The sequence below is a fragment of the Ctenopharyngodon idella genome, chromosome 5 (assembly GCF_019924925.1).
Source record: "Ctenopharyngodon idella isolate HZGC_01 chromosome 5, HZGC01, whole genome shotgun sequence".
Lineage (NCBI taxonomy): Eukaryota > Metazoa > Chordata > Actinopteri > Cypriniformes > Xenocyprididae > Ctenopharyngodon > Ctenopharyngodon idella.
In genome coordinates, this window is record NC_067224.1 from 26906908 (window position 1) to 26933756 (window position 26849).

The 26849-nt window shown below is 38.0% G+C and overlaps 1 protein-coding gene across 6 annotated transcripts; it reads left to right on the forward strand.

The window, feature by feature from the left end:
- The first annotated feature begins 115 nt into the window (after positions 1–115).
- Positions 116–25580, forward strand: trpm6 (transient receptor potential cation channel, subfamily M, member 6). Of its 6 annotated transcripts, none has more exons than XM_051893641.1 (40): positions 116–264; positions 1901–1973; positions 2776–2855; positions 2987–3025; positions 4975–5161; positions 5262–5475; positions 5607–5731; positions 7603–7774; positions 7870–8044; positions 8153–8276; positions 9302–9374; positions 9464–9564; positions 9654–9788; positions 9883–9936; positions 10910–11050; positions 11272–11388; positions 11500–11747; positions 11925–12153; positions 13499–13654; positions 14373–14474; positions 14566–14694; positions 15860–16108; positions 16291–16465; positions 16621–16735; positions 16935–17125; positions 19335–19467; positions 20595–21529; positions 21616–21692; positions 21797–21917; positions 22360–22403; positions 22500–22564; positions 22653–22675; positions 22785–22835; positions 22920–22985; positions 23068–23369; positions 23560–23642; positions 23744–23949; positions 24049–24100; positions 24218–24327; positions 24992–25580. In XM_051893641.1, exons 2-40 carry the CDS (start codon positions 1971–1973, stop codon positions 25057–25059), a joined length of 5670 nt encoding a protein of 1889 aa, XP_051749601.1. In that variant the 5' UTR covers positions 116–264; positions 1901–1970; the 3' UTR covers positions 25060–25580. The 6 variants fall into 6 exon arrangements, 4 of the variants coding, with proteins under 4 accessions (XP_051749601.1, XP_051749604.1, XP_051749600.1 ...); XM_051893640.1 differs by lacking the exon at positions 116–264 and adding an exon at positions 1268–1442; XM_051893642.1 differs by lacking the exons at positions 116–264; positions 10910–11050 and adding an exon at positions 1268–1442.
- Positions 25581–26849: the final 1269 nt, after the last annotated feature.

Genomic DNA, 26849 nt, shown 5'->3' on the forward strand with positions numbered 1-26849 from the left:
GAAGTATATTATAGTTACCATTTACAGTTGCACTACTGTCCAGTGAGTGGTGTAATCTCTTTCTTCATTCTTCATCCAAAGGAAGTGAGACATACCTGTTTCCACCCTGTTGTGTCAGGTGCTCTAGACCTTTGGTCTAGGAGGGAATAAGGGCTGAGAGCATGCCAGCTTTATCAGGGGATTACATCGCCAGTGATCAGCATGCAGAGATAACCCTGCTCATTTGCTAAGCTAAAATAAGCATGCAAGTAAAATGCTACAATGGTAAGCCAAGTTTTGATACTTTGTCCCATTTAGGTGGTCCTCTGGGAATATCTGTAAATTGGATGTACATGAAAAATGAAAACAACGTGCGGTCTTGTTAGGATTTAAGCTAATGAAACAGCTCAGTACTTTAGAGACATTTTATGGATCTGTTCAAGACCCAATATTGAGCTCACTGTAGAATTTGTTGTCCTCTTTCCAATCAATTAGTATACTGGACAAATTTGTTTTAGACAAAACTGGTGCGTGGCAACAGGGCAAGTTCTGGCTCAAAATTGTTTGATCATTTAGTTTTTTCTTTTTATTTTTTTACTATTATTGTTTAAAAGAATACAAATTTTATCTGATGTACATTTGCCTTTATTAATGTTACATCAGTCAATCCAATTTCATAAGATATTGCATAATATTAACGACGTCAAATTGTCAGTAAACTTGGTGGGCCAATGTAGGGTCAGAAGCATGCAAAGTTTCATCCGGTTTGGACAGAAGAAGGCGCTATAACAGTGGGAAACAATTTACATTCATACCACTAGTGCATCTGAATAGGACGGATTTGGTATATTATTAGCTATTAATAATAGTACTATAAATATGAACAATCGTGAGCTTATGTGCAAATAAACCCAATGACTGGTACTTGCAACTATGTTTGCTACTTATTATGCAGCAATTAACATTTTCATAACTAAACATTGTTTGTTTGTAAAGATGCGATCTCGTGACTGAGGTCTGGCCTGACGTCGGTCTTTCCATCGTTTGCGCTCCTCCTTAACTTTAACATCCTGCGCGCATTTAGTTAGTCATTCACGAACACGTTATTTTCCCTTTTCGCTTCGCTGCTCTTGAAACCAGTGCGAAATCATATAACACTTTAAGCGAGAAAAAAATCATTTCCATCTCATGCCATCTGAAAAATATTTCGAAACTGATACTGGAAGGAAGTCAAGAATGAAGTTACATTTGTTATGTTATGCAACTACAATCGGTCTCTCTTGAACAAGCACAAGCTTCCCAGAAAGAAACAAGTTAAAGTTCCAGTTGCGTGTCCACACTCGACACTTACAGCCCTTGGTAAAGCCCACCCACTTCCTAGCTAATCGCACCTCTTCAATTATACGCGTTTAATGCTGGAATAAGAATACGCTGTTATGGAAAGCATGACTGGGAAAACACAGGTAAATAAAGCGCTAAGCAGACGTTTAACGCGTGTTATCTCAGGTAATAGCTGCCTTTTTGTATGAAACGAAAAGTTATATCCTACAGGGCTTTTCTCTAAGGCATGTTAAAACTTGTGTTTCAGATATCTCATCCCCCATTCCGCACAGGACTGTTGTTTTGCATGCGTAGTAAGAAGAATTTGCGACCTCAAATGCACGAATGTATTTCTGACATGATATGTTTATATTGCTCTTCTGGTTGTAGTACAGTACGTGAAAGTATCACTGTTTTGGTTGAGGACACCCTCCACCCTTTTATTCCTTTTCCTTTCTTCGGCTAGATGGCGGTATTCTAAGTTAGGAATTTTGTTTCTTATTCGAGTCTCAGAATTTCTGATAACTGATAATTCCCGGAAAAGGATGTATGTACGTAATTTTCCACCTCACGCTAAAGCATTGTTTTTTGTCTGGCAAAGATCTGCAACGCTGAAAGTATTCATGACTGACTGACTGACTGACTCTACTGTAAAGGAGATTTGAGGAGAAATGGTATGTTGCATCACACACACACACACACACACACACACCTTTGTGGGGACTCTCCATAGACGTAATGGTTTTTGTACTGTACAAACTGTATATTCTATCCCCTTACACTAACCCGGGTAGGGGATAGGGTAGGTTATAAACCTAACCATTACAGAAAACTTTATGCATTTTTACATTTTCAAAAAAACAAACAAACAAAACTCATTTTATAAGCTTGTTTTCTTATGGGAACTTCATTTATGTTCCCACGGTGACACGAGTCCCCATGAGTCTGTTTGCATTCAGGTTGAAGATTTATCAGTGTTATTTTAGTATTATTTATAAACTATTTATTAATATTTTGAATTAGCTTTAATTTTTATAGTTTCAGTTTTCATTTTCATTTTAGCTGTTGCTTAAGTAATTTTGTAATGTTTATGTCATTTGTATTAGTTGTTTTAAAATTCCTATTTAGCTTTAATTTATTATTTCAGTTTTAATTTTAATAATTTAATGCTTCAGCTTCACCTTATTTTATTTCAGTTAGTTGCCAAGTCAACATTTCTCATTTTTTTCCTAGTATTTTATTTCACATTTATTTCAATGAATGGAAATTTTAATAGTTGTAGTTAACAATAAATAGTTAACAATAAAAACACACATGTAGTGGTAATAGTATTACCTAATATTATCATATGCCTAACATTGTATGCCTAATACTATCATAATAGTGATAATTATGATAATAATATTATCATAATATTATCATAACTCACAATAGGCCTATAATGTGACAAACATTATACAACTGTTTTCCCTTCAGTCTAGACGCACTTGGATCCAGGCCACTTTTAACAAGAGAGAGTGTGTCAAATTTCTGCCAGCCTCACGTGATCATCACAGGTGTGCTTAATAATCTTGGTTCTTATATCTACATATTATCTTTAAGTGATGATAATGTAAGTTTATCAGGTGTAATTTAGGTTATTTATTTTTTTCTTAAAAGACCAATATGAATTGCAACTCTTTTGCAGGTGTTATCCAGTGTGTCAAGTGTGCCAAAGCTTAGTAAGGTAATATTTATTTTGATCATCAGTACATACATTCTCTATTTATTTTTTCCCTTCTTTTTACATAAAAGCTCAGTCATGGAAATTAAAAAAAAATTCTTTAGAAATCATGATAAAATCAGGAATGTATAAATGTGTGTGTGTATATATATATATATATATATATATATATATATATATTGTGTGTGTGTGTGTGTGTGTGTATACAGTGCTCAGCATAAATGAGTACACCCCCTTTGAAAAGTAACATTTTAAACAATATCTCAAACACAAAAACAATTTCCAAAATGTTGACAAGACAACAAGTTTTATATAACATCTGTTTAACTTATAACATGAAAGTAAGGTTAATAATATAACTTAGAGAACAAATTTTTCAGTTTTACTCAAATTGGGGTGATACAAAAATGAGTACACCCCACTGAAAGTCTCTGAAGCAAAGCTAAATTTTAGACAACAAATGTCTTATTTAACAAGAATTCAACCACAGGTGAGTCTAATTATTCATTACACAGGTGTCCAGCAGACAGTTGACTATAAAATGGTGTTAAAACCCCTTCCTATTTCATGCTGTCAGCAATGGCACCACATGGAAGAGAAATGTCACAAGACCTGAGAAAGAAAATAATTTCTTTACACCAGAAAGGTGAAGGCTACAGGAAGATCACCAAAGCTTTACTTATCAGTCAGAATACTGTAGCAAAAGTGGTACAAAAATTTAAAAAAGATGGAACTGCAACCATCTCACAGAGACGTCCAGGTCGTCCACGGAAGTTAACACCTCAACAGGAGCGTCTTCTGATGAGAAGGGTTGAAGAAAATCGGCATGCAAGTTCACTGCAGTTATCTAAAGAAGTAGAAAGCGAAACTGGGGTGACTATTTCCCGTGACACAATACGGCGTACACTGCAGAGGAATGGCATGCATGGGTGCCGTCCATGAAAGAAGCCTCTCCTAAAGCCCAGGCACAAAAAAGCCCACCTAGAGTTTGCCAGGGCCCATGCTGACAAAGATGAAGACTACTGGGACTCTATACTCTGGAGTGATGAGACCAAGATAAATGTTTTTGGAACTGATGGCTTCAAAACTGTATGGCGTCGCAAAGGTGAGGAATACAAAGAAAAATGCATGGTGCCTACAGTGAAACATGGTGGTGGCAGTGTCCTTATGTGGGGCTGCATGAGTGCTGCTGGTGTCGGGGAGCTGCGTTTCATTGATGGCATCATGAATTCAAAGACGTACTGCTCTATACTGAAAGAAAAGATGCTACCATCACTCCGTGCCCTTGGTCGTCATGCACTTTTCCAACATGACAATGATCCTAAACACACATCTAAGGCCACTGTTGGATTTCTGAAGAAGAACAGGGTGAAAGTGATTCAGTGGCTCCTGATCTGAACCCAATCGAACACCTGTGGGGAATTCCGAAGAGACAAGTTGAGCATCACTCTCCATCCAGCATCCAGTCTCTAAAAGAGGTCATTCTTGAAGAATGGAAAAAGATAGATGTTGCAAAATGTCGCCAACTTGTTCATTCCATGCCTAGAAGACTTGGTGCTGTCATTAAAAATCATGGAGGCCATACAAAGTACTAGATGTATTAGTTTTTGCTGTGGGGTGTACTCATTTTTGCATCACCCTAATTTGAGCAAAACTGAAAAATGTGTAATCTAAGTTATATTATTAACCTTACTTTCATGTTATAAGTTAAACAGATGTTATATTAAACTTAGTCTCGTCAACATTTTGGAAATTGTTTTTGTGTTCATTGAGATATTGTTTAAAATGTTACTTTTCAAAGGGGGTGTACTCATTTACGCTGAGCACTGTAACATTTTCCTCGTTTTAGTAAATCATGGTTATGATTTAACGATGGAACGAATCATTAATTCTCAAAGTGGTGTCCTTTATCTCTCTTCATTTGACATGGCTCATGTCATCTCTGTCCTCAGATGTTGTTGTGGGAGGCTGATTGCGGAGCATGTGGGTCCGTACTCTGGCTTGCTGGGACAAGGCCCTGGGCCTGACTCTGCTGATGAGGAGGAGTGGTCAGTGCTGCGGCACACCAGCATCAACCCCACCGATGCTTTCGGATCGCTGGACTTCCAGGGCAGCACAAAGCGCACATGTCGTGCCAAGGTTGGAGCATACAAGGACGAAAAATGTATTATCTAGATGCCTATTAACAGTGCATATATAATATAGAATGCGTAGTAATAAAGTGCTGTTTTCTCTACAGTATGTGCGTCTGTCCTGTGACACTCCAGCAGAACTGCTGGTGCAGCTGATGCTGAGAGAATGGCACATGGAGATGCCCAAGCTGGTGATTTCCGTGCATGGAGGGACCGATAACTTCCCGCTGTCTCCGCGGGTGTGTCAGGCCTTCAGCACTGGGCTCATCACAGCTGCAGAGAGCACTGGAGCATGGATACTGACTGATGGGATCAATGCAGGTTTGTATTTATGGGTGCTAGTGGTATGCACTTTAAACCTCTTGTGTTTGCCATCACACTAATAAAACAAATTTTAAAAGTTTTAGTTAACAATAACAATAACACTGGACATTATTTCTCCTTGCTTCCAGGTGTGTCTAAGTATGTCGGTGATGCTGTAAAAGTGTATGGGTCACATGACCACAGGAAGAGGAATGTTGTAGGGATCACACCCTGGGGGATTATTGAGAATAACAGTGACCTCATAGGCCGGGATGTGAGTTTTTTCTACACTATATTATTGAATTATATTGCAAAGTACAGTGGGATCTGAGGTTAGTGGAATTCAAAATAAGATTTAATCCTGAGGAGCAAAGAAATGTTATGATATAAAACAAATAAGAAATATTTAAAATTCTGCTTTTCTGAGTCACTGATAAAATAGTAAAAAGTACATTTGTGACATTGATTATTGGACTCTTTAGTCAGATATTACAGTAGATCTCTTTAGATCATTCTCAAATACTACTGGAGAACATGATCATCAGGGCCCAGTTGTTCAAAAAGTTTATTTGGATAAGAATTATCCAGATTTGGAAATCCCATGTTTTGCTATCCATGATCAGGTAATCCATCTTACGTTTGTGTCAAAGCAAAATAGGACTGGATCACCTTGATCCAGATACACACTTTTTCACATTAGCAAATCTGGATTAGCAGTGTTCCAAATGGGGTTGCATTTCACAATATAGGCTACTAGTAAAAAAACAACAGGTAGAAGAGTCAGTGTGGGTCACTTTAAGTGTTTTATTTGAAGAGAAAATATACACAGCATAAACACACAAACATCCCTTTACATTTTCAATTTTCTTTAAACAATCAGACCCCTACAGAGGCACTAAAGGGCATGGTGATGGGAAAAAAATGAAATGGGAGAAAAGTTATATATTTTAATGTTTTTGCATTCTCGTAAAAGTTTTGTTTCCCCAAGAAACTTTGCGTTCATTCGTAAAGAACTCAAAAGTTTTGAGAGTGAATGCAAAGTTTCTTGAGAGAACGCAAAAGCATTAAAAATCATTTTCCTTCCATCTCATATTTTTTCTCCCAATCACCATGTCCCTTTAGGGGCTCTGTAGCCCCTCATGTGACTCAGAACAAAAACAAACAAATATACATTCAATAAGAGAAGTTAGAAACTTGGTTAGAAACTACTTTTAACTGGTTTACCTCTGATGAATGTTTCAATGTAATTTAGAGACAGTGATTAAAAAAACACTTAAACTTAAATAATATTTTTTGTTTTATATTGACAGCTGTTTGAGGGATTATTTAATGGCACCAAAATCTCTCTTTTTTTTTTTTACTTTACTATATACTGAAAGCCTTGATAGGTTGCCCAATGTTTACGTCTAATTTATTTCTTTAACAGTTAAACTAATCAAGAGCAAAATAAAAAATATAAGTGTGTATATATTACATGATACAAAGGTTTTGACCAGTTTTAAAGTTTTATTACATTTTTGTGTTTTGAAATCCTCCCTTCTACTGGGATCAGGATAATTCAGATTTTTTTTTTTTTTTATCAAAGGCATCCCAATCTTATTAAAAAGTTTTGAACAACACAAACTGACAATTTGATCTGGAGATTGGATTTTTTGATCTAATCTGATTTCAAAATCCTTTTTTTTTTTCTTTCTTATGAACAACCCATTTTCAAGATTTTATCCAATCCGATAGAGAAATCCGACCAGATTACTTTTGAACAACTGGGCCCAGGTTTTCCACAAATTTATGGAGTTCATGCGGCTCAAGTCCTGCTGTCATTAGCGCAAAATGGGGACAAACCAAATATTCTGAAATATTAATTATTCAATTCAGCTTTTTACTTAAATGTTTATACTGATAATATAATTTGACAAAAAGCATTCAATTATAACAATTTTCAATAGAGAATTTTCACTAGCAGCCTCAGACTTTTGGATGTAAGTAATAAAACAGCATAATATTCTGTGTTCAGTTGTTCTTTGTGTTGTAATGCAAAGAAGTTTGCATCTAGCATTGTAATTATTATTAAATGTTATTTTGTTATATTATCATTTCCTGTATTTTATTCTGTGTGCTATGTTGATGTTTATGGTCCTATGTCAGGTTCTGAGGCACTACCAGGCTCTGGGTAATCCCCTGAGTAAACGTGCCAGTCTGAATGGCATGCATTCACACTTTCTGTTAGTTGATGATGGGACTATGGGTAAATCAGGTTGTCAAATAGACCTGAGGAAGAGACTGGAAAGGCATATACACTTTCAGAAGATCCACCCTAGTAAGTGTTTTCAGTCTGTGTCAACTGTTTTTGATCTTTGTCTTTAAGTTAAATGATATGCGCATGTGTGATGTGTTTGTGTGTGTCCATTTTAGGGCTGCCTCAGCATGTGCCTTTAGTGTGTGTTGTAGTAGAGGGGGGTCCTGCCATCCTCTCTGAGGTGCTGGAGTATGTGCGCAGAAGTTCTCCTGTGCCTGTGCTGGTGTTTGAGGGAACAGGCAGAGCTGCAGACCTGCTGGCTTTAATACACAAACAAACAGCTATAGACAGGTGTGTCTGACATTAATGTGTATGAAGTTAATATTGTTTAGGTGCTATTATAATGAGTATTTTGTCCATTGTTTCTGTGTGTGACTCATGAAAATATATTTGTCACAGAAAGTTGGATTCTGATATTAAAGAGGATGTCCTGCTGAGGATTCAGGATATGTTTGGTGTGGAGAGACCAGAGTCCACCGAACTCTTCAACATACTTATGGAATGCATGGAACATAGAGAGCTTGTAAGTTAAATAGCCTTATTTTAGATCTATTTGGAATATTTGATTCTTTATTTACTTAATCTGTCTGTAAATGTTCTCCTACTTTTTTACCCTTATTCACTGGATAGATGATGACAAATTACTTAATCTCTTTAATTATGTGCTCACCAAAATGTTCTGACCCATTAAAGAAACATTTTTAAAATAAGGTGCTAAAATAAAAAAAATGTACACAGTAATTTCAAATAGTGCTATCGGTCTTGGTTTCATCATTCTCAGGAGATACTGATCAGTTTATTTGCAGATTCTAATCGTCAGTTCAGGAAATGTTTTTCAGTTCTAACTACTGTATCTTGAACTCCTCACTCATTAGCAAAGTTCTTTTCCTCTAAACTGTGAACCTAGTGCAACATATTCCAATCCCCTTCTGCATTTCTTTGGCTGTTTCCTCTTCTTCCGTCTTCTTCTTCCTCTCTCCTCCTACTTGGCGGTAAACACTGGTTGTTTTGTGTGATAAGATGCCTGCTGTGTATCGGTCTCTGTCACTACGCCGAAAGCTCTGATGCTAAGCCTTCATCAAACGGAATGTTGTAGTTTACCACACCCATCCCACATCTCTGAGCTTCTAAATTGAGAGAGAACAGAATAATTGGAATGATGGCGCATGAAACGTATTTCCATATTAATCGAGTAGAAGGGATTAATTTGGTCCCCAGGCATACAGATTCTTTGATTGGGTATGAATCACTCATGTGAAGACGAAATGCCAAAGGCATGTTAAGAGAACAACATCTCCTCTGGGTGTCTTATAGAGTTACATGCATTTATATATTGGCATGGGATGCTGGTGGCTTCATATTAATACCAAACAAAATAAATAACTTCCGGCTATATTGAACACGACACAACAGCAGTGGCACTAGTTTAAAAATCTGTTTTAATGCTGACCATTTCAGCTGGTTAAAATTCATTTTTTACATGCAACTTATGGACTTTTTTTTTTTTTTTTTTTATTGTGGTCAAACTTCAACAATTTTTCATTTTAGATCACCATTTTTGACTCAGAATCTGAGGACCTTCAAGAGGCAGATGTTGCAATCCTGTCTACATCACTGAGAGGTATGTACAGTAATGCTCAATAATAATTATCATATTATTTATGTATATATGAATAATGTGGTAATTCACTCAAAAAAATGAAAATACAGGTACCAGAGCTTCCCCTGAGGAGCAGCTGAGTATCACATTGGCCTGGGACAGGGCTGATATCGCAAAGGACCACATTCTAGTGTACGGACAACAGTGGCAGGTACAGTAAACAAGTTATGATTTTACAGCTAGGATTAAGGCTTTTATAAGTTAGAACAGATGTGTATAATCCAGCACTGGATTTTGTAGGTGGGATCTCTGGAGCAGACCATGTTGGATGCACTGGTAATGGATCGTGTCAGTTTTGTGAAGCTGCTGATTGAAAACGGCATGACCATGAACCACTTCTTGACCATCTCTCGTCTGGAACAGCTCTACAACATAGTAATTCTCATTTACCATTTACATGAAGCTTTTGTCTCTGATATAACTGAGTATCTCTGATCCTTCTTATGATGAATATATTTGTATTTTCCAGCATAAAGGCTCATCAGATCATTTCCTTCGACACATCATTGAGGATGCCAAACAGGTTTGTGTAGAGTAAAACTTTGAAAATCTGTTCTGCATTATGAATTTCATAGGTCAAGGGTTGTCAGTTGGTGAATTGTTTTGGAAAATAATTTAAATATTTGTTAAACAAAAATATGATATTAAAATAACTTAATTAACTGAGCTTTGCCATTTTAGGAATAAATTACATTTTAAATTCTTAAAATAGAAAGCAGTTATTTTTAATTATAATAATATTTGATAATATTCCTCTCTTAACTGTATTTTTAATTAAATAAACACAGCCTTTACGAGCATAAGAGACTTCTTTCAAAAACATAAAAAATCTTACCAACCCCAAAATATATACTATATATGTACTATATAGAGTGTTTGGCATGGTAACGGGTATGACAATGTTGATATGTTTGGTCTTGGCGGAATAGATCTGCTACACTGCTGCTGCTTTTATTGCTGCTGCTGCTGCAGTAGGTTATTGCTGCTGTTGCTGCAGAGCAAGTACGGGATTTGTGAGCAAGTAAGACATGCTACTGCTGTACAAAACAGCATACATGAATTACCTGTCGCAGATCTATACAGGTGGAGCTGGGGAAGGTGGAGGGTTTCTGAAAGCGAGTTGCACTGCTAAGGCAAATGCTACCCATGTATTTGAGGGTTGAGCGTGCAAGCTCACTGGCTACTGACACAGCAGGAACCAGTCAGTTGTGTCCTATAGATAATGAAGTGATTACGAGCAGGTTGAGTTAAAGGACCTATTAGCCTGCGCCATCTAGAGTTTCATGACAGAACTTTGTATTATGTTAATAATAATTATTTGAATGGCTTTGCAAATGTAACAGCAGTATGTAAATATATATTAATGTGATAATAAACGCATGTTATTATAGGTCATGCTTAAAATGTAACACTCAGTTTTGCTCCATTTGTCGATCCACCAAGGGGGCCTTGACCTGAATAAGTGTTTCCATAAGCATTTTCTGTGTTTTTTGTAGACTCGTCTGCCTGCTGTTTATAAGATATCTTTAATTGACATCGGAATGGTGATTGAATACTTAATTGGTGGAGCTTATCGAAGCACATATACACGCAAGAGCTTCAGAGTCATGTACAGTCGCTTCCATAGCCCAGCTAAGGTCTGCCTCCTTTCTGCCATCCAGCTGCTACATAATGACAAATATGTTGTTTGTGTTATTTAACTCTGACATAGTATTATTGATCTCTGATGATTCATTCATATAAACATTTTAGCCAATAACCATACATTTCAGTGTTTTGAAATCTTTTGGCCATGAATTTCCATTTTCTTTAGACATTATTAAACATAAATTGAATGAGCTATGTTGATCTGGGATAGGAGGGTGGTAAGGAGACATCCAGCCCCTTCAGCAAGGCCAGGAAAGCAGCTCAAACTCCAGAGGCCTCTTCATCTCGCTCCCATTTCCACAGAACCGCTCAGCCATTCAGACACCAGGTCCTTTGTACTTCTCCATTCTGTTCATAGATGCAACAATGAGTCATGCACTTATGAATACGTTCACAATCATTCCATTTATTAAAAACACCCAGAATTATGTCTTTGCAGGAGGGTGCGGTAGCACCTCAGGATCTGAAGTCAGCCCAGAGCCCCGACTTTGTATGCACTTTTAACGACCTGTTTGTGTGGGCAGTGCTCAAGCATCGGCAAGAGATGGCGCTGTTCCTGTGGCAGCATGGAGAGCAGGCTATGGCCAGGGCGGTTGTAGCCTGCAAGCTCTACCGTGCTATGGCAGTGGAAGCCAAGGAGAGCAATATGGGTGACAGCATGGCCGAGGAGCTGAAGAAGAAGTCCCTGTCAGTTTGCGTTTTTCCTCATTCCATAACTATTTACAAACTCCATGTGCTAAATGTAATGGAGATTTCATTGGATTAGAAGGAACTGTATCTCAAAAGATTAAGCTGAGTTTAAAGTTTCTGTGTTTGAAACTTGTCTACTGGTTAAGAAATAATGTGATTGTACTGATCTCTTAGAGAGTTTGGAGAGCTGGCTGTGGATCTCCTGGATCAGGCTTTCAGAGAGAACGAGCGCATGGCGATGAAGCTGCTGACCTGGGAGATGAAGGACTGGAGTAACTTCACCTGTCTGCAAATGGCCGTCTCCTCAAGACTCAGGCCCTTTGTGGCTCACAACTGCACTCAGATGCTCCTCACAGACTTGTGGATGGGACGCCTCAACATGAGTAAGAACTCCTGGTTCAAGGTGTGTTTCAATTGCTTGATAATTGTGTTTGAAAAGTGTGACTTCAGTAACATGGATTAATTTATGTAGCTTAGCATGGATGAACCATTGTTTTTAATAGTTGGATTAATGGTTAATTAGTTAAAGGGGTGGTTGATTATGATTTCACTTTTTTAACTTTAGTTAGTGTGTAATGTTGATGTTAGAGCATAAACAACATCTGCAAAGTTAGGACGCTCAAAGTTCAGTGCAAAGGGAGATATTTTCTTTTAAAGAATTCTCAGTTTAAGGACTACAATAAATGGCTGGTAGGGACTACAACGAACTTCTTCCTGGGTTTGTGACACTAACCCTAAAATTGACATAAACCCTGCCCTCAGGAACACGCAACAGAGGGGGCGAGGCCATGTTATTGCAATACACTACGTAACACAAATGCAATAGCATGTAATAAAAGCAAGATGACAATATAAGTTATAACCGTAATTAACTTCTTCTTGAGTCTCTCCATCATTGTCCGACTCCAGTTTGAACATAAAAGGCTGAACACTGACATTTTCAGCGAGTCTGCGTGAAGTAATCGGTGCTGCTAACACGAGCTCTTGAAACTCCGCCTTCTTCTTGAGAGCAGCAGCTCATTTGCATTTAAAGGGACACACACAAAAGGAGCGTTTTCGCTCACCCTCAAAAAAGTGACAAATTTAACATGCTATAAAAAATGATCTGTGGGGTATATTGAGCTAAAACTTCACATACACACTTTGGGGACATCAGAGACTTATTTTACATCTTGTAAAAGTGGCATTATATGACCCCTTTAATTTTTGTTCTTTTCTGAGTTACAAAGCTGCAGAAAGGTTGAATCTCTGTTGAAATTGTTGCATTTAAAGGGTTAGTATTTGGAGTGTTTAATTTATAAACATGACCATTTTGTAATTTTTCACAATAATTATACATGCATGCTATTATTAGCATAAGCACCTCAGACACGTTGAACCGTGGTGTTTACATGGAAAATGCAGGTTTAAGTCTGGCTTGCAACATGTTTCGATCCAATCCCCCTCTCTTACTACAGAAGTTTCATTCGCTGCTGTAAGGTCCGTGGTTCAAAGAGGCAAAAATAAAACTAAGAAATTACTCAGGCATGTCAGCTTTCCTAGATGCAGAACGGAAGTGACACAAATAACTTGCATTTCAAACATATTTGTCAAGCTGGCAGCCATGTGTCTACAAATTTCAGAGATTTAACATATACACAGATTCATTTTATTTTCTTTCTTTTGACATTTACCATTTTACAGCATATTTGTGACCCAGATCTGTTTTTTAATGGCTGTTGTCCAAATCCACATCCTTTCATGTCCAGATTATTGCCAGTATTCTGATGCCTGTGGCCATTCAGATGCTTGAGTTTAAGAGTCAGGCAGAGATGTCCCATGTTCCTCAGCCCCAGGAAGCCTTGCAGTTTGGGTGGGACCCAGGAAGCCCTGGGGCATCAGAGCAAGAAGGGACAGCAAATGCAGTAAGTAATCTAGACAGACACACTGTAACAATACATTCACGACCCTGCTGACACACTACACAATTATGTTTTTGCAGCAGGGGAGCCCATTCAGTTTGTTAGCCTGATTCAAACTGACCACTCTTTTTGACCATTTTATCAAAATAACAGAGTAAAGAAAGTCATTCATTTGTAAATCAAACTACACTGGTTGTGCTTTATATACTACAGTAAAGCTATTCTTTACAAGAAGTGGCTAGTTACAATAAATAACCACATTTAAATCTTTATCTGTCACCCTAACTAACCTAGTTAATTCTGTGCAAGAACTTCAATTGGTGATTTGACTGGCTCATTTGTCTGAACTGTCCAAATGAACCGATTCACTAGAGGGCTGATAGTTATCGTTATAGTTTTCATCCTTGGTGTGAACAACCCTACACAGAGGATAGTTTGAAGAGTTTGTTTCTTTCCTCAGCTCAAGCTGCTGTAAAACTGCTTGTGCAATACAATATAAAACATTTACACAGGAATGCCACATTATTGCTTACTGAAAAAAGTTACCTGTTACTGGAAAAAGCTGCACTATTTTGAAAACAGGTAAACTAGTTATGCTATGACCTCACTACTCTCAGTTAGTCACTCCCCAATATTGCTGCCAACCTACTAACACACTACTCACTCTTTGGCTTCTTATGGCACAGTGTGTACTTTTACATTGACAGTGGTCTTTCTTTAGATTCAGGGTGATGAGGAGAAAGGGAGCAGATGTCTTTGCCCCTGGACCAGAAAGGTGTATGACTTCTATACTGCTCCGGTGGTCAAATTCTGGTTTCACACAGTAGGTTTCCCCATTCTTTCATTACACCCTCTCGCTCCATTTGTCACTGTTTTCAGCCTTACATCTCTGAAGATCTGCTTTGTCCACACAGATGGCATTCTTGGGTTTCCTCATGATGTTCTCTTATACTGTGCTGGTGAGGCTGGATGAGAAACCCAACATTCAGGAGTGCTTGGTTATAACTTACATCCTGACCATGGCAGCGGAGAAAGCTCGAGAGGTAAAAGAAATGTACTGTATGACATCATCAATGTCTGCTTTTGTCTGTGAATGGTTGGCTCAGTGCCCTTTGCAGCTGTTCAGGGCAATTAAAGAATAAAATGTTTCTTCAAAAATTCTTATCTTAAGCTGGATTCCAAAGGTCTTCTGGAAGGTGCTATCTCTTTCTGATTAGGGTGTTTTCAAGTTGACCCTGAGAATGCCACTGTCCGACTCCCCCATCCTCTGTTATCTATGAACTCAGCAGCAGTTCATTGGTGGGAATTATTAACAGAGTTCATTTTTTGTTCTTTCCTTTAAATCAGCACCAAAATAGTGATAATATTCAAAAGCAGTCCAATGCATATGCGACTACATATAACTTGTAAGGATTTAAGACACAAAATATAAAAGACATTTGTTTATTTATTTGAATTTATTTTGTTAGGCTATTCTGCTATTTTGAAGATATTTCTTAAATATTTGGGATTCTTCATTAATAGAATTTACTCCTACATTTTTATTAATGACCCATATTTTACATTGAAAATTATGATCCAACACTGTACCAGAATTGTTTATTATACAAAAGTGGATGGATGGATGGAAGGAAGCACTGTGCACAAGGGTATCTGTTCCAACAAACATCCTTAATGTTACTATGAGGTGCGTAGGCCCAACAATATGCTAAATTATTAGCATGACATATGTCATTTTAGTGTTCTTATGTGCTCAAAAGCTAATAATTCACAGTAATCATCATAAACAAACCATTCCCGTACCCTTATTGTTAGTGAACCTTATTTCAATTTGATTGGGTCGTATATTATTTTAACTTGCATAAAGTTTTGTTCCTGATGATCAAGGATGCATGTCAGTTAACCTGTTCATTTGTATCTGTCTAATTTGGCTAGCTTTTACCAAGTGACAGATGATTTTGTGTCACAATACAGTAGTTTGATTTCATGCATAATATTGTACGTCAGTGACAACAGATATGGGAAGTGTTTGATCTTTTAGATGGTTAGGAACATTTTATTATTTCCATTTAGCAGTTTTTTTTTCTCTGCTGTCCACGACCTTTTAGAACAAACCTGCTACTCAATTTTGGTTCATAACCAACCAGTTGAGAGCCACTGATGGACATATTAAGTATATTATGATAATGGGTACCATGTGTTTTCTAGGTGTGGGTTTTGGAGCCCAGGAAGTTGACTAAGAAGTTGAAGGTGTGGTTTAGTGAATACTGGAATATCAATGACTTCATGGGCATCCTCCTGTTCCTGGTCGGCGTCTCCCTCCGGTGGCATCAAGAAACGCGCTTAGCCAGTCACATTGTCTACTCTTTGGATTTTATCTTCTGGTCTGTCAGGCTTTTGGACCTGTTCGCTCTGAATCAGCATGCAGGACCCTACCTGACCATGATCACCAAAATGGTGTGTAATTTAAATGTATTAGTAAATAAGTCTACATTCAACATTTACTGTTAGGTTTTTCTTAAACTCAGAATTAAAAGATCTTTTATAACTTTGAGATGTATTTCACAATAATAGATAATACAATTTAAAATGTATATTGTGCATATTTAATTAATAGGCCTTTGTCTTTTTCCCCACAGATGAGCAATATGTTCTATATCGTAGTCATTATGGCGATTGTGCTGGTCAGTTTCGGCACGTCCAGGAAGTCTATCCTGTCCCCTGATGAGGATCCGTCCTGGAGTCTGCTTAGAGATGTAGTCTTCCAGCCCTACTGGATGATCTTTGGGGAGGTTTATGCTGGAGAAATTGATGGTGAGTAAAACAAAAATTGATTTGAATAAACCATTTCCCACAGTTTGGTTGTCAGGTCACTCTTCACATCTTGTTTATGATTTACTCTATTATTCTTATTTGTAAGACACTTTTATTTTATATTCTATTGTGATCATCCTTTTTGTTTTTGCCAGCCTGTAGTAAGCCTGAAACCTGTGTCCCTGGAGCCTTCCTCACCCCCTTCCTGCAGGCTGTCTACCTTTTTATTCAGTACATCATCATGGTCAATGTACTCATTGCCTTCTTCAAGTATGCGCTTCATCTTCATCTTTAAGACTTGTCATTCACTCACATATTTTGATCTGTTTACTGGTGTGATGATAATTTTTTCTTTTGAGTTGTTAGACTAATATAATTAGACTAAGTGTTGCAGCGTTGATGTATTGTTGAGTCTTGTTGGTTGCTTTGTGATGGTTTAACCTACTTTGCCTTATTATCCACTTCACAGCAATGTTTACTTTGACATGAGCTCCATATCCCGTAAGCTGTGGAAATATAACCGCTATCGTTACATCATGACCTATCAGGAGAAACCGTGGCTGCCACCCCCTCTCATCCTTCTCAGTCACATGACTCTGTGTCTCAGTTCAATGTGGCAAAAGCACACCAAGGCATCCAAACGTGGAAGAACTGGTCTGAGTAAGTGCATGTTTTTATGTAATTTGTTTTATTAACCATCATAGCCCTCTGTGTTATGTCTTACAAAATTGACACACATAGGTAGGATTGTGACAATACAAAAAAAAAATATATATTTCAGCAGTGGATACATGGATATGTTCAGTATCACAATAGAACAAACACAAATAAAGTACACATTGTTTGATGTTTGTGAATGCTACCTTACGTCAGTATCAAGTATCCAATAAAATTCAGAAACTGAAGATTAAATATTATATTATTAAAATATTCATATTAAATTATGCATAATATTCTTCACTGCAAATCAATTAAGTCACCATTCAATCCAATTCAATTATTTTGGAGAGATTTAAAATTATTTCTAAAAAATGTGCTGAAGAAATAAATTAAAAAGACAGTTTACACTATAGTCAAAATAATCTATCAATAGTCAGAAGTGAGTACACCCCTCGCATTTTTGTAAATATTTTGTTATATCTTTTCATGCCAGCAACACTTGACAACACTGAAGAAATTACACTTTGCTACAATGTAAAGTAGTGAGTGTACAGCTTGTATAACAGTGTAAATTTGCTGTCTCCTCAAAATAACTCAACACACAGCCATTAATATATAAACCGCTGGCCACAAAAGTGAGTACACTTGGGTCCAAAGTGTCAATATTTTGTGTGGCCACCATTATTTTCCAGCACTGCTTTGACCCTCTTGGGCATGAAGTTCCCCAGAGCTTCACAGGTTGCCACTGGAGTCCTCTTCCACTCCTCCATGACGACATCACAGAGCTGGTGGATGTTAGAGATCTTGCGCTCCTCCACCTTCCGTTTGAGGATGGCCCACAGATGCTCAATAGGGTTTAGGTACCCTCAGCATCTTTAGCAAGGCAGTGGTCGTCTTGGAGGTGTGTTTGGGGTCGTTATCATGTTGGAATACTGCCCTGCGGCCCAGTCTCCAAAGGGAGGGGATCATGCTCTGCTTCAGTATGTCACAGTACATGTTGGCATTCATGGTTCCCTCAATGAACTGTAGCTCCCCAGTGCCGGCAGCACTCATGCAGCCCCAGACCATGACACTCCCACCACCATGTTTTACTGTAGGCAAGACACACTTGTCTTTGTACTCCTCACCTGGTTGCCGCCACACACGCATGACACCATCTGAACCAAATAAGTTTATCTTGGTCTCATCAGACCACAGGACATGGTTCCAGTAATAAATGTTCTTAGTCTGCTTGTCTTCAGCAAACTGTTTGCGGGCTTTCTTGTTCATCATCTTTAGAAGAGGCTTCCTTCTGGGACGACAGCCATGCAGACCAATTTGATGCAGTGTGCGGCGTATGGTCTGAGCACTGACAGGCTGACCCCCCACCCCTTCAACCTATGCAGCAATGCTGGCAGCACTCACATGTCTATTTCCCAAACACAACCTCTGGATATGACGCTGAGCGCGTGCACTTAACTTCTTTGGTCGACCATGGCGAGGCCTGTTCTGAGTGGAACCTGTCCTGTTAAACCGCTGTATGGTCTTGGCCACCGTGCTGCAGCTCAGTTTCAGGGGCTTGGCAATCTTCTATAGCCTACGCCACATCTTTATGTAGAGCAACAATTCTTTTTTTCAGATCCTCAGAGAGTTCTTTGCCATGAGGTGCCATGTTGAACTTCCAGTGACCAGTATGAGAGAGTGAGAGCGATAACACCAAATTTAACACGCCTGCTCCCCATTCACACCTGAGACCTTGTAACACTAACGATTCACATGACACCGGGGAGAGAAAATGGCCAATTGAGCCCAATTTGGACATTTTTACTTAGGGGTGTACTCACTTTTGTGGCCAGCGGTTTAGACATTAATGGCTGTGTGTTGAGTTACTTTGAAGGGACAGCAAATTTACACTGTTATACAAGCTGTACACTCACTACTTTACATTGTAGCAAAGTTTCATTTCTTCAGTGTTGTCATGTGAAAAGATATAATAAAATATTTACAAAAATGTGAGGGGTGTACTCACTTTTGTGAGATACTGTACAAAATAATACAAAATAATAAATTACATTCAGAGTCTCAAATTGATTCTTGCACAAAAATTAATGTACATTTGTTATTTATCCAATACAAAAATAGAATATACTGTTGTTTCTTAAAAATCCTATTTTTATATACATTTTTATATCACATAGTTAACTGTATTGCTGGGTCTGTATGTTTACAGAATTACTCCTGGCCCCCAATGATCTGAAGAAGTTGCATGAGTTTGAGGAGAAGTGTGTTGCTGGATATTTCAGAGACAAAAATGAGAGTCAACAAGGCAGCCAAATCAACCGGATTCGCTCTGCAGCTGACAAGTGAGTACATCTCCCAGAACTCATTTGGATGCAGCAAGAAATTACATCAGTTTTGTTTTAGTTAATCAATCAGTTGATTGAACTTTGTATATGAAGCATCTGAATACCCATTTAAATCTATTTTGAGTTTGAGTTTGTTTAATTTCTTATAAAGCATATTTCTGCTGCAACAAGTGCAGCCCAAAGTGCTGTAAAATACAATCATAAAACCAAACATAACACAATAATACAAGACTACATAAAAGACCAAAATTATGTTCTCTCCTCAGTCAGACTCAAAAGCCAAGGTTTAAAAGTGCTTCTTCAAAGCTGTGTTAAAATATTTCAGAGAGGGGGCAGAGCGGATGGTAAGCAGTAGGTTATTCCATAACCTGGGACCGGCTATCAAAAATGCACGATCAACTTTTCTGTACGTCAACCAGAAGTTTATCGGCAGATCTCAAATTCTTTACTGGCTGGTGTAGAATAAAAGATTTGATAAATATGAGGGGGCTAGACCAGTTAAAACTCTGAAAATTAATAGTAGGGCCTTGAAATCAATCTGATATCTTACTGGTATCCAATGAAGGGATGCTAAAATCCCTTCAGAGTAATTCTGTCCCTCTTTCTCATACCAATCTGTATTCTTGCGGCAGCCTTTTGAACCAGCTGCGGTCGGTTCATCAATGACTGGGAGAGGCCTAAATACATGACATTGCAATAGTCCAGTCTGGATGATATAAATGCATGGAGTTTTATCTTAGCAATTAAGCTTAAGTGATGATAACTACTTTTCGCCACAGTGTTAACTTGTTTTTCAAAATTCAATTCAGAATCAAATAGTTCACCCATATTTTTTTGCATATGGGGCATAAGGGGCGAAGAGCTAAGAGGGACAAAAACAACAACATCAGTTTTGCTCTCATTTAAGTAGAGAAAATTCTTAGCCATCCAGCCTTTTACATCTTCAAGACTCTTACAAATGTTGGGACAGAACCTATCAACCGGGTGTAATGGGACATACAGTTGTGTGTCGTTGGCATAACAGTGGTATGCAATCTGAAATTTTCTAAAAATAGACCCAAAAGGTTTTGGTTATCTTAAATGGAATAGTAGAATAGTTTGTCTTCTATGGTGTTTATTTCTAGGGCTGAAGAGATGGCTGGAATATTAGTTGAGGTTGCTGAGAAGGTCAATATCATCCAGGACAATTTTCGCACTTTAGATGGTCACTTGGGTCAGTTGCAAGACTTGTCTGCATTAGCAGTAGACACTCTAAACCTCCTCTCAGCCACAGACAATCACCAGCAAGAAGTGGCCCGTCTTGGTCAGAGCCAACCATTTACATGCCGCCATGAGCAAGTGTCCCATAGCTGCTGTCTCCACATTGGTGGAAGTGTCGCGCCCAGCCAAGCACTTCCATCTCCGAAGCACTACCGCAGTATGCCACCTTCCCTGCTCCGAGGTTTGGGGCCTGGCCGGCAGCGTCCTTCCCTGGAGTTGCCACCAGGGACGAGTGTCGGACCCTTTGAGGTCAGGAGCAAATGCATGTTGGCAAACCCTGAGGAAGAAGATTACAGTTTTAGGTGGCCCCTACAGCGTGGCGATTCAAAAGAAGGTGTATCAGTGGAATGCCATCCCTCTTCACCTCACCTATGCTCTGGATGGAGGGACAAGGGAATGTATGGATCTGGGGAACCATCGCGTGCCAGTTCTCCCACCATGCCTTTGATGAGGGACTTCCAGCTTCAACCCAGCCATGAGGAGTCTATGGAGGAAGAGGACTATGAGGATGACTTGCACGCAATATCCAGAGCCTCCAGCCACACTTTCCTGCTTACGGACTCCCAGAGTGATGGAGACAGAGCAGTTGGGATCAGAAACCCGGCATTCTATAGGCTTGATGATAGTGAACACTTCACAAGACGTCAAGGACTTTTAGGCAGGAAATGGGCCTATGATCTGGAGCAGAGCCGCTCACTCTCGGCTAGTGTGGAGACTATGGCCATGCCTGATACAGCAACATCAGAGCACGGCAGACAGACACTTCTGATGCCTCCCCAACATAGCCATGACCAGAAAGGTATAATGGATTCATATGATAACAATATCCTAAGTAACAACCTCAGTTTCTGTTTAATAACCAGTTTGTCTATCTGTAATCTGTAGGATTATCTAAGATCTCCAGGAGACAAAAATCATTTGGGAAAAAGTCCATAAAGACCAAAGCAGGAACTCCTGAGAATGTAAGCCATCCTGCTGTGTCTGTTTTATTTGATTTGCATGTAAGTTGTCCACTAGTGGTGGTCTTCCTTGTAGCACTAGTGATGGACATATGGTCTCCTCTTAGGTAAAACTAGATGAAACGCGGGGATGCATGCATGAGTTTGACCCACGCAAAAAAAGGAAGAGGAAAGTAAAAGGCCTGTTTGACCGGAGATTCAGAACCTCAGTCAGTCTAACCCAGCTGAGTATGTGTTTTTTTTTTTTTTTTTTTTTTTTTTTTTTTAATTACATTTACAGTGACTCATTTCTAAATGGTATATGTTGGGTGTTTTTAAATTTCTGATGCCCAAGAATACCACTAAATTATAATAATCCCCTTGCGAAGGAACCCCATTTTATTTTATTTTATTTTATTTTATTTTATTTTATTTTTATTTTTTGCTCTGAACTTTTCCAAGTTCCTGAAAACCCCTGGTATATGTCACAAAAAGACAACAAGGCATTATTTTCTAAAAACAGGAGCCAAGTTCATCTCTTTGTTAAATTTCAAGTAATTGAGCAGTCTACTTAGAATCTGCTTTTCTAAATTATTAGTTTTTATTTCTCATTTCTGGAATTACTGGCAGAAATGAAATGACACTCACCCACAAAAGTGACACTGGGATAATTTTTCATTTTATTTACTAGATGTTGACCAAGTGGATTTCACAAAACTGGCCCCATCATGGCTGGTAAGTTCACCTGTAGTGCTCATTTCATGAAGGTGATTTGATTTCTTTCCTGTTTGTGAGACGTTTGATTGGCTGTGTGTTATGATCTCTCCGCAGAACACTGTGAGTCCCGGGCAGCCACTTCTAAGCAGCTGGGCCAGGTCTATCAGCCAAAGACCCTCGTAAGTTCAGTTTTTGATTTGATGAGTTGATTTGTTTTATCACAGGAAACATTTCTAACTATTCACCTAATTTCTCTACTTCTTGTAGGGTAAGCAGTATGACACAAGAAGGTAATTGTACTTACTTTATATTGTAAGTCTGTTAATGATGTGAGTTATTACATGGGTTTGATTTTGTTGAAGGACATGTGTTTTGTGCTCTCTCTATGTCTGATGTTAGTAAGGAGCTCTACATTTAAATTGACAGATGATTTAGGCCAGCATTACTCAGGTGAGTATCACCTCAAATATTTTGTTTTTTTTTTTTATATGGTTTATGTCTTTTGGTGATTTTTTTTTTTTTTTTTTTCTCCAGCAATGGAGAGGAACAACCTAATGAGACTGGCTCACTCTATACCATTTACCCCTGTGTCTTTATTGGGTAAATAATCAAACCATTGTTGTTATTTAACCAGTAATAGACAGATTTGGCTCTTTTCATAAATGTCCTTTGCTCTATTCAGGTGGCGTTGAGGTCTGTATTTATACACTAGAGGAGACAGAAGCAGTGTCCTCTCTTGGAGATAGATCCTCTAGCATCTCCACCTGGCTTCAGCATGGACGTACAGCTGTTCTTCAGCCGTTAGCCCACCAGGAGGTGCTGGATGGGGGCCTGCGCAGGGCCACCAAGGTGGTGTGTACCTGGGCTGAGGGTAATGTGTTAAAGCTGGGCTCAGTGTATGTGGTGAAAGCCTTCAGGCCAGAGGTGGTTCGCATCTGGCAGAAAGTGTTCCCAATCAGCACTTCACTTCATCTCTGTCTGCGGGTACATACAATATTACTGTTATATCACAATATTACTTAAACACAATTTAAGCAATTAAAAAGTAATATTTATTATTACATTATTTCTTTTTTATTAATTATTTATAAATGTTTATTTATTTTCTGATAATAATAATAATTATTATTATTCTCATTGCTTCTCTATTGAATAATACCTCTCCAACCTGTAGGAAATCCAACAACAGAGAGCAGCACAAAAACTCATGCAGCGTTTCAACCAAGTTAAACCCAGCAGTGTTCCCTACAGTCCTAGGTCAACATTATGAATTCTTTCTGTCTGCATTATAATGATGATAAAAAGTTGATTTTACCATTACTATGTATACATAAGTCCAAGCATGTGTATGTGTGCAGGTTTCTGGATGTCTCCTTGCTGCACTGGCGCTCTGACGGCCAGTGGTTGACTGTTGAGAAAAACATGAGTGGTCATTTCAGGAAATACAACAATAATACAGGAGAGGAGATCGTGCCCTCTTCTGGTCTTGAGGAAGCAATTCTAGCATTCTCTCACTGGACATACGAGTACACCAACAAGGAACTGCTAGTGCTGGATCTACAAGGTATAGATAAACTTACTCTAAGAGCTTGTATGATTATTATTATTGGAAAATGGATTCTCTTGGAAAGTTGATGAGCTGAATCTTTATTTTTGGCTGAAGGTGTAGGAGTGGACCTCACTGACCCCTCACTGATCAGAGTAGATGATAAAAGGTAAATAAGCACAACAAATATGTAGCATCATAAATGTTTAAATATATTTACTAAAATGGGAAATGTGCATATGCATTTGTTTACTCTGCTCCTAAGTGAAGTTTGCTCCTGTTGTAGCTCCTCTGGAGAGATGGCGTTTGGACCTGCTAATCTGGGTGATGATGCAATCCAGAGCTTTGTTCTCAAGCACACCTGCAACTCCTGCTGTAAGAAGCTCGGTCTCTCAGGTGAGGTAACACTCATGTCACAGGTTGAGGGCTGAACCTTCAGTATTCGTTTATTTTTAACTTCCTGCAGTGGCGGATCTCGCAAATACGTCCACATGGCATACCTCCATGTTTCCAACTTTAGAAGTGATTTGATAGTTCGTTTGAAAGGAGCAAACTTCAAAATGAACAGGAAAAGCCGTCTAATTAAGCCTGAAGGTTTAGAAAAAATTCTAATGAGGCAGAAATTATTTCATTTCCATGACAGCAAAGGCATGCAGAAGAGGGGCGTGGTTTCCTTTGTGGCATGTGGAGTGTTCTCTTTGATTACATATTTAATAGTTCTTTGTGCGTTAGAGAGTGTTGACTTTGATTAGATATTAATTACTGTCTCATGGAAGACATATGAGATGCCTGTTGTTTGTATCAAGAGGGAGGCTTTGCTTCAGAAGTACAGGGATAAAAAATAAACAAACAAACGAAAACCACTCCGCCACATTTGTTTGATATTTCAAAGGTGCTTTGTTTTTTATTCGTCTTGCGTCCCCTCCAAGAACCACATCAAATCAAAACAAATTATTAATGTACAATCCACAAATTTCATTTCGGATCTTAAGAAAAGCATCTCCCTGTGATAAATTATGTATATGCATCGCAATTGTGTATAATGTGTTTGGCTTTTTAGATATGAAGAGTTGCGGCAGCCAAAGGAAGTTGGTTCCTGCCTTTGATGAGACGAGCAGCACAGTTTAACCTTTGTCCTGGAAGTAGACTTTATCATATCCACAGAGGGTACACAAAGACTGTCCAAGTCACAGCTCAGTTTCCAGGGGAACTCGTCGTCTTCACATCCTGTTTCATTCTCTAATCTCTATTTGCTGTTTTTACAGACTGAAAAAAAAAATATATATATATATATATATATATATATATATAAATAAATAAATATATATATATATATATATATATATATATATATATATATATATATATATATATATATATATATATATATATATATAAAGCTGCTCAAGGTGACAAAACATTTTCATTTGTGTTGTTTATAGCTAATGCTTGTTTATGATAAACAGTAATGTGTGCAACAGTTGATAAGGGACTTCAGGTTTCAAAGATCTGACATTTTTCTATTTCAGCTTTTTTTTATTAGTTTATGTCAGTACCTATATTAATGTAAACATTGTTTAAAATATATTTTTATGTTTAAAGAGAAACAAATAAAAATATAATATTCAATGCCTTGAAACCCACCACAATCACATGAGCAAATGACTCCTCTCTCAAAATTGCTTTGTCTACTCAAAGCGCTCAAACCATTGATACATTGATGGTCATGCAAAACCTATTTCCAGGGAATTTTAATATAGTTATTTCCAGAATATCATGGAAATAAATAAAATAAAACCTTTAAAAATTTAATAATTTATATGGAATAGTTTTACTCCGCTTTTCTCAGTTCTAAAATATTATCGCACTCTTAGTTATTTTCAAAATAGCCTTTCTGTATAGTTAAGGTCACAAGTTTACCTTGCAGAATCTGCAAAATGTTAATAATTTATAAAAAATAAGAGGTATCATAAATTGCATATTGGTTTTTGTGTAGTACTACCCTGAACAAGCTTCTTGTTTTTTTTACATAATATATAGTCTATATATGGACTATATATTATGAGACGTTAAACCGAGGTCCTGACTCTCTGTGGTCGTTAAAAATGCCAGGATGTCCTTTGAAAAGAGTAGGGGTGTTTTCCCGGCCACATTTGCCCATTGGCCTCTGTCTATCATGGCTTCCTAATCATCCCCATAAACTGATTGGCTTCATCACTCTGTCTCCTCTCCACCAATAAGCTGGTGTGTGGTGGGCGTTCTGGCGCAATATGGCAGCCGTCGCATCATCCAGGTGGATGCTGCACATTGGTGGTGGTTGAGGAGATTCCCCCTTCCATATGTAAAGTGCTTTGAGTACCCAGAAAAGCGCTATATAAATGTAAGGAATTATTATTATTATTATTATTAGTTGAATTTACCCAAATAAACCATGTATGTTTTGTGATAGTTGTTCAAGAGTCCCTTGTTTGTCTTGAGCAGTTAAACTGTCCACTGTTCTTCAAAAAAACCTGCAGTGTTTGATCTTCAGAAAAAAATCCTTCACTGACTCTTTCTAACAGAGACTGTATGATACTGAGATCCAAGGGACACATACACAACTATTACGAAAGGTGCAAACATTCATTGATGCTCAAGAAGCTTTTGATCATCCAGGTAACGACAGTATTAAGAATCAAGTTTTAAAAAATCAATTTGTAAACTTTGACCTGGGACTTTGGTGTAAATTCAGTTATTATTTGTTCTTGTGGTCTATATAAACATCTTTTATGTGAAATAGCTTGTTTTAGAACAGCAGTACTAAATAAAAACAAAATGCAATTTTTATGATCCCTCTTAGTTTTAATGCAGATTATGCAAGGATAAACTTATGACCTCAACAGTAGGCTACATATATTTAATGTTCCCAATTCCATTGA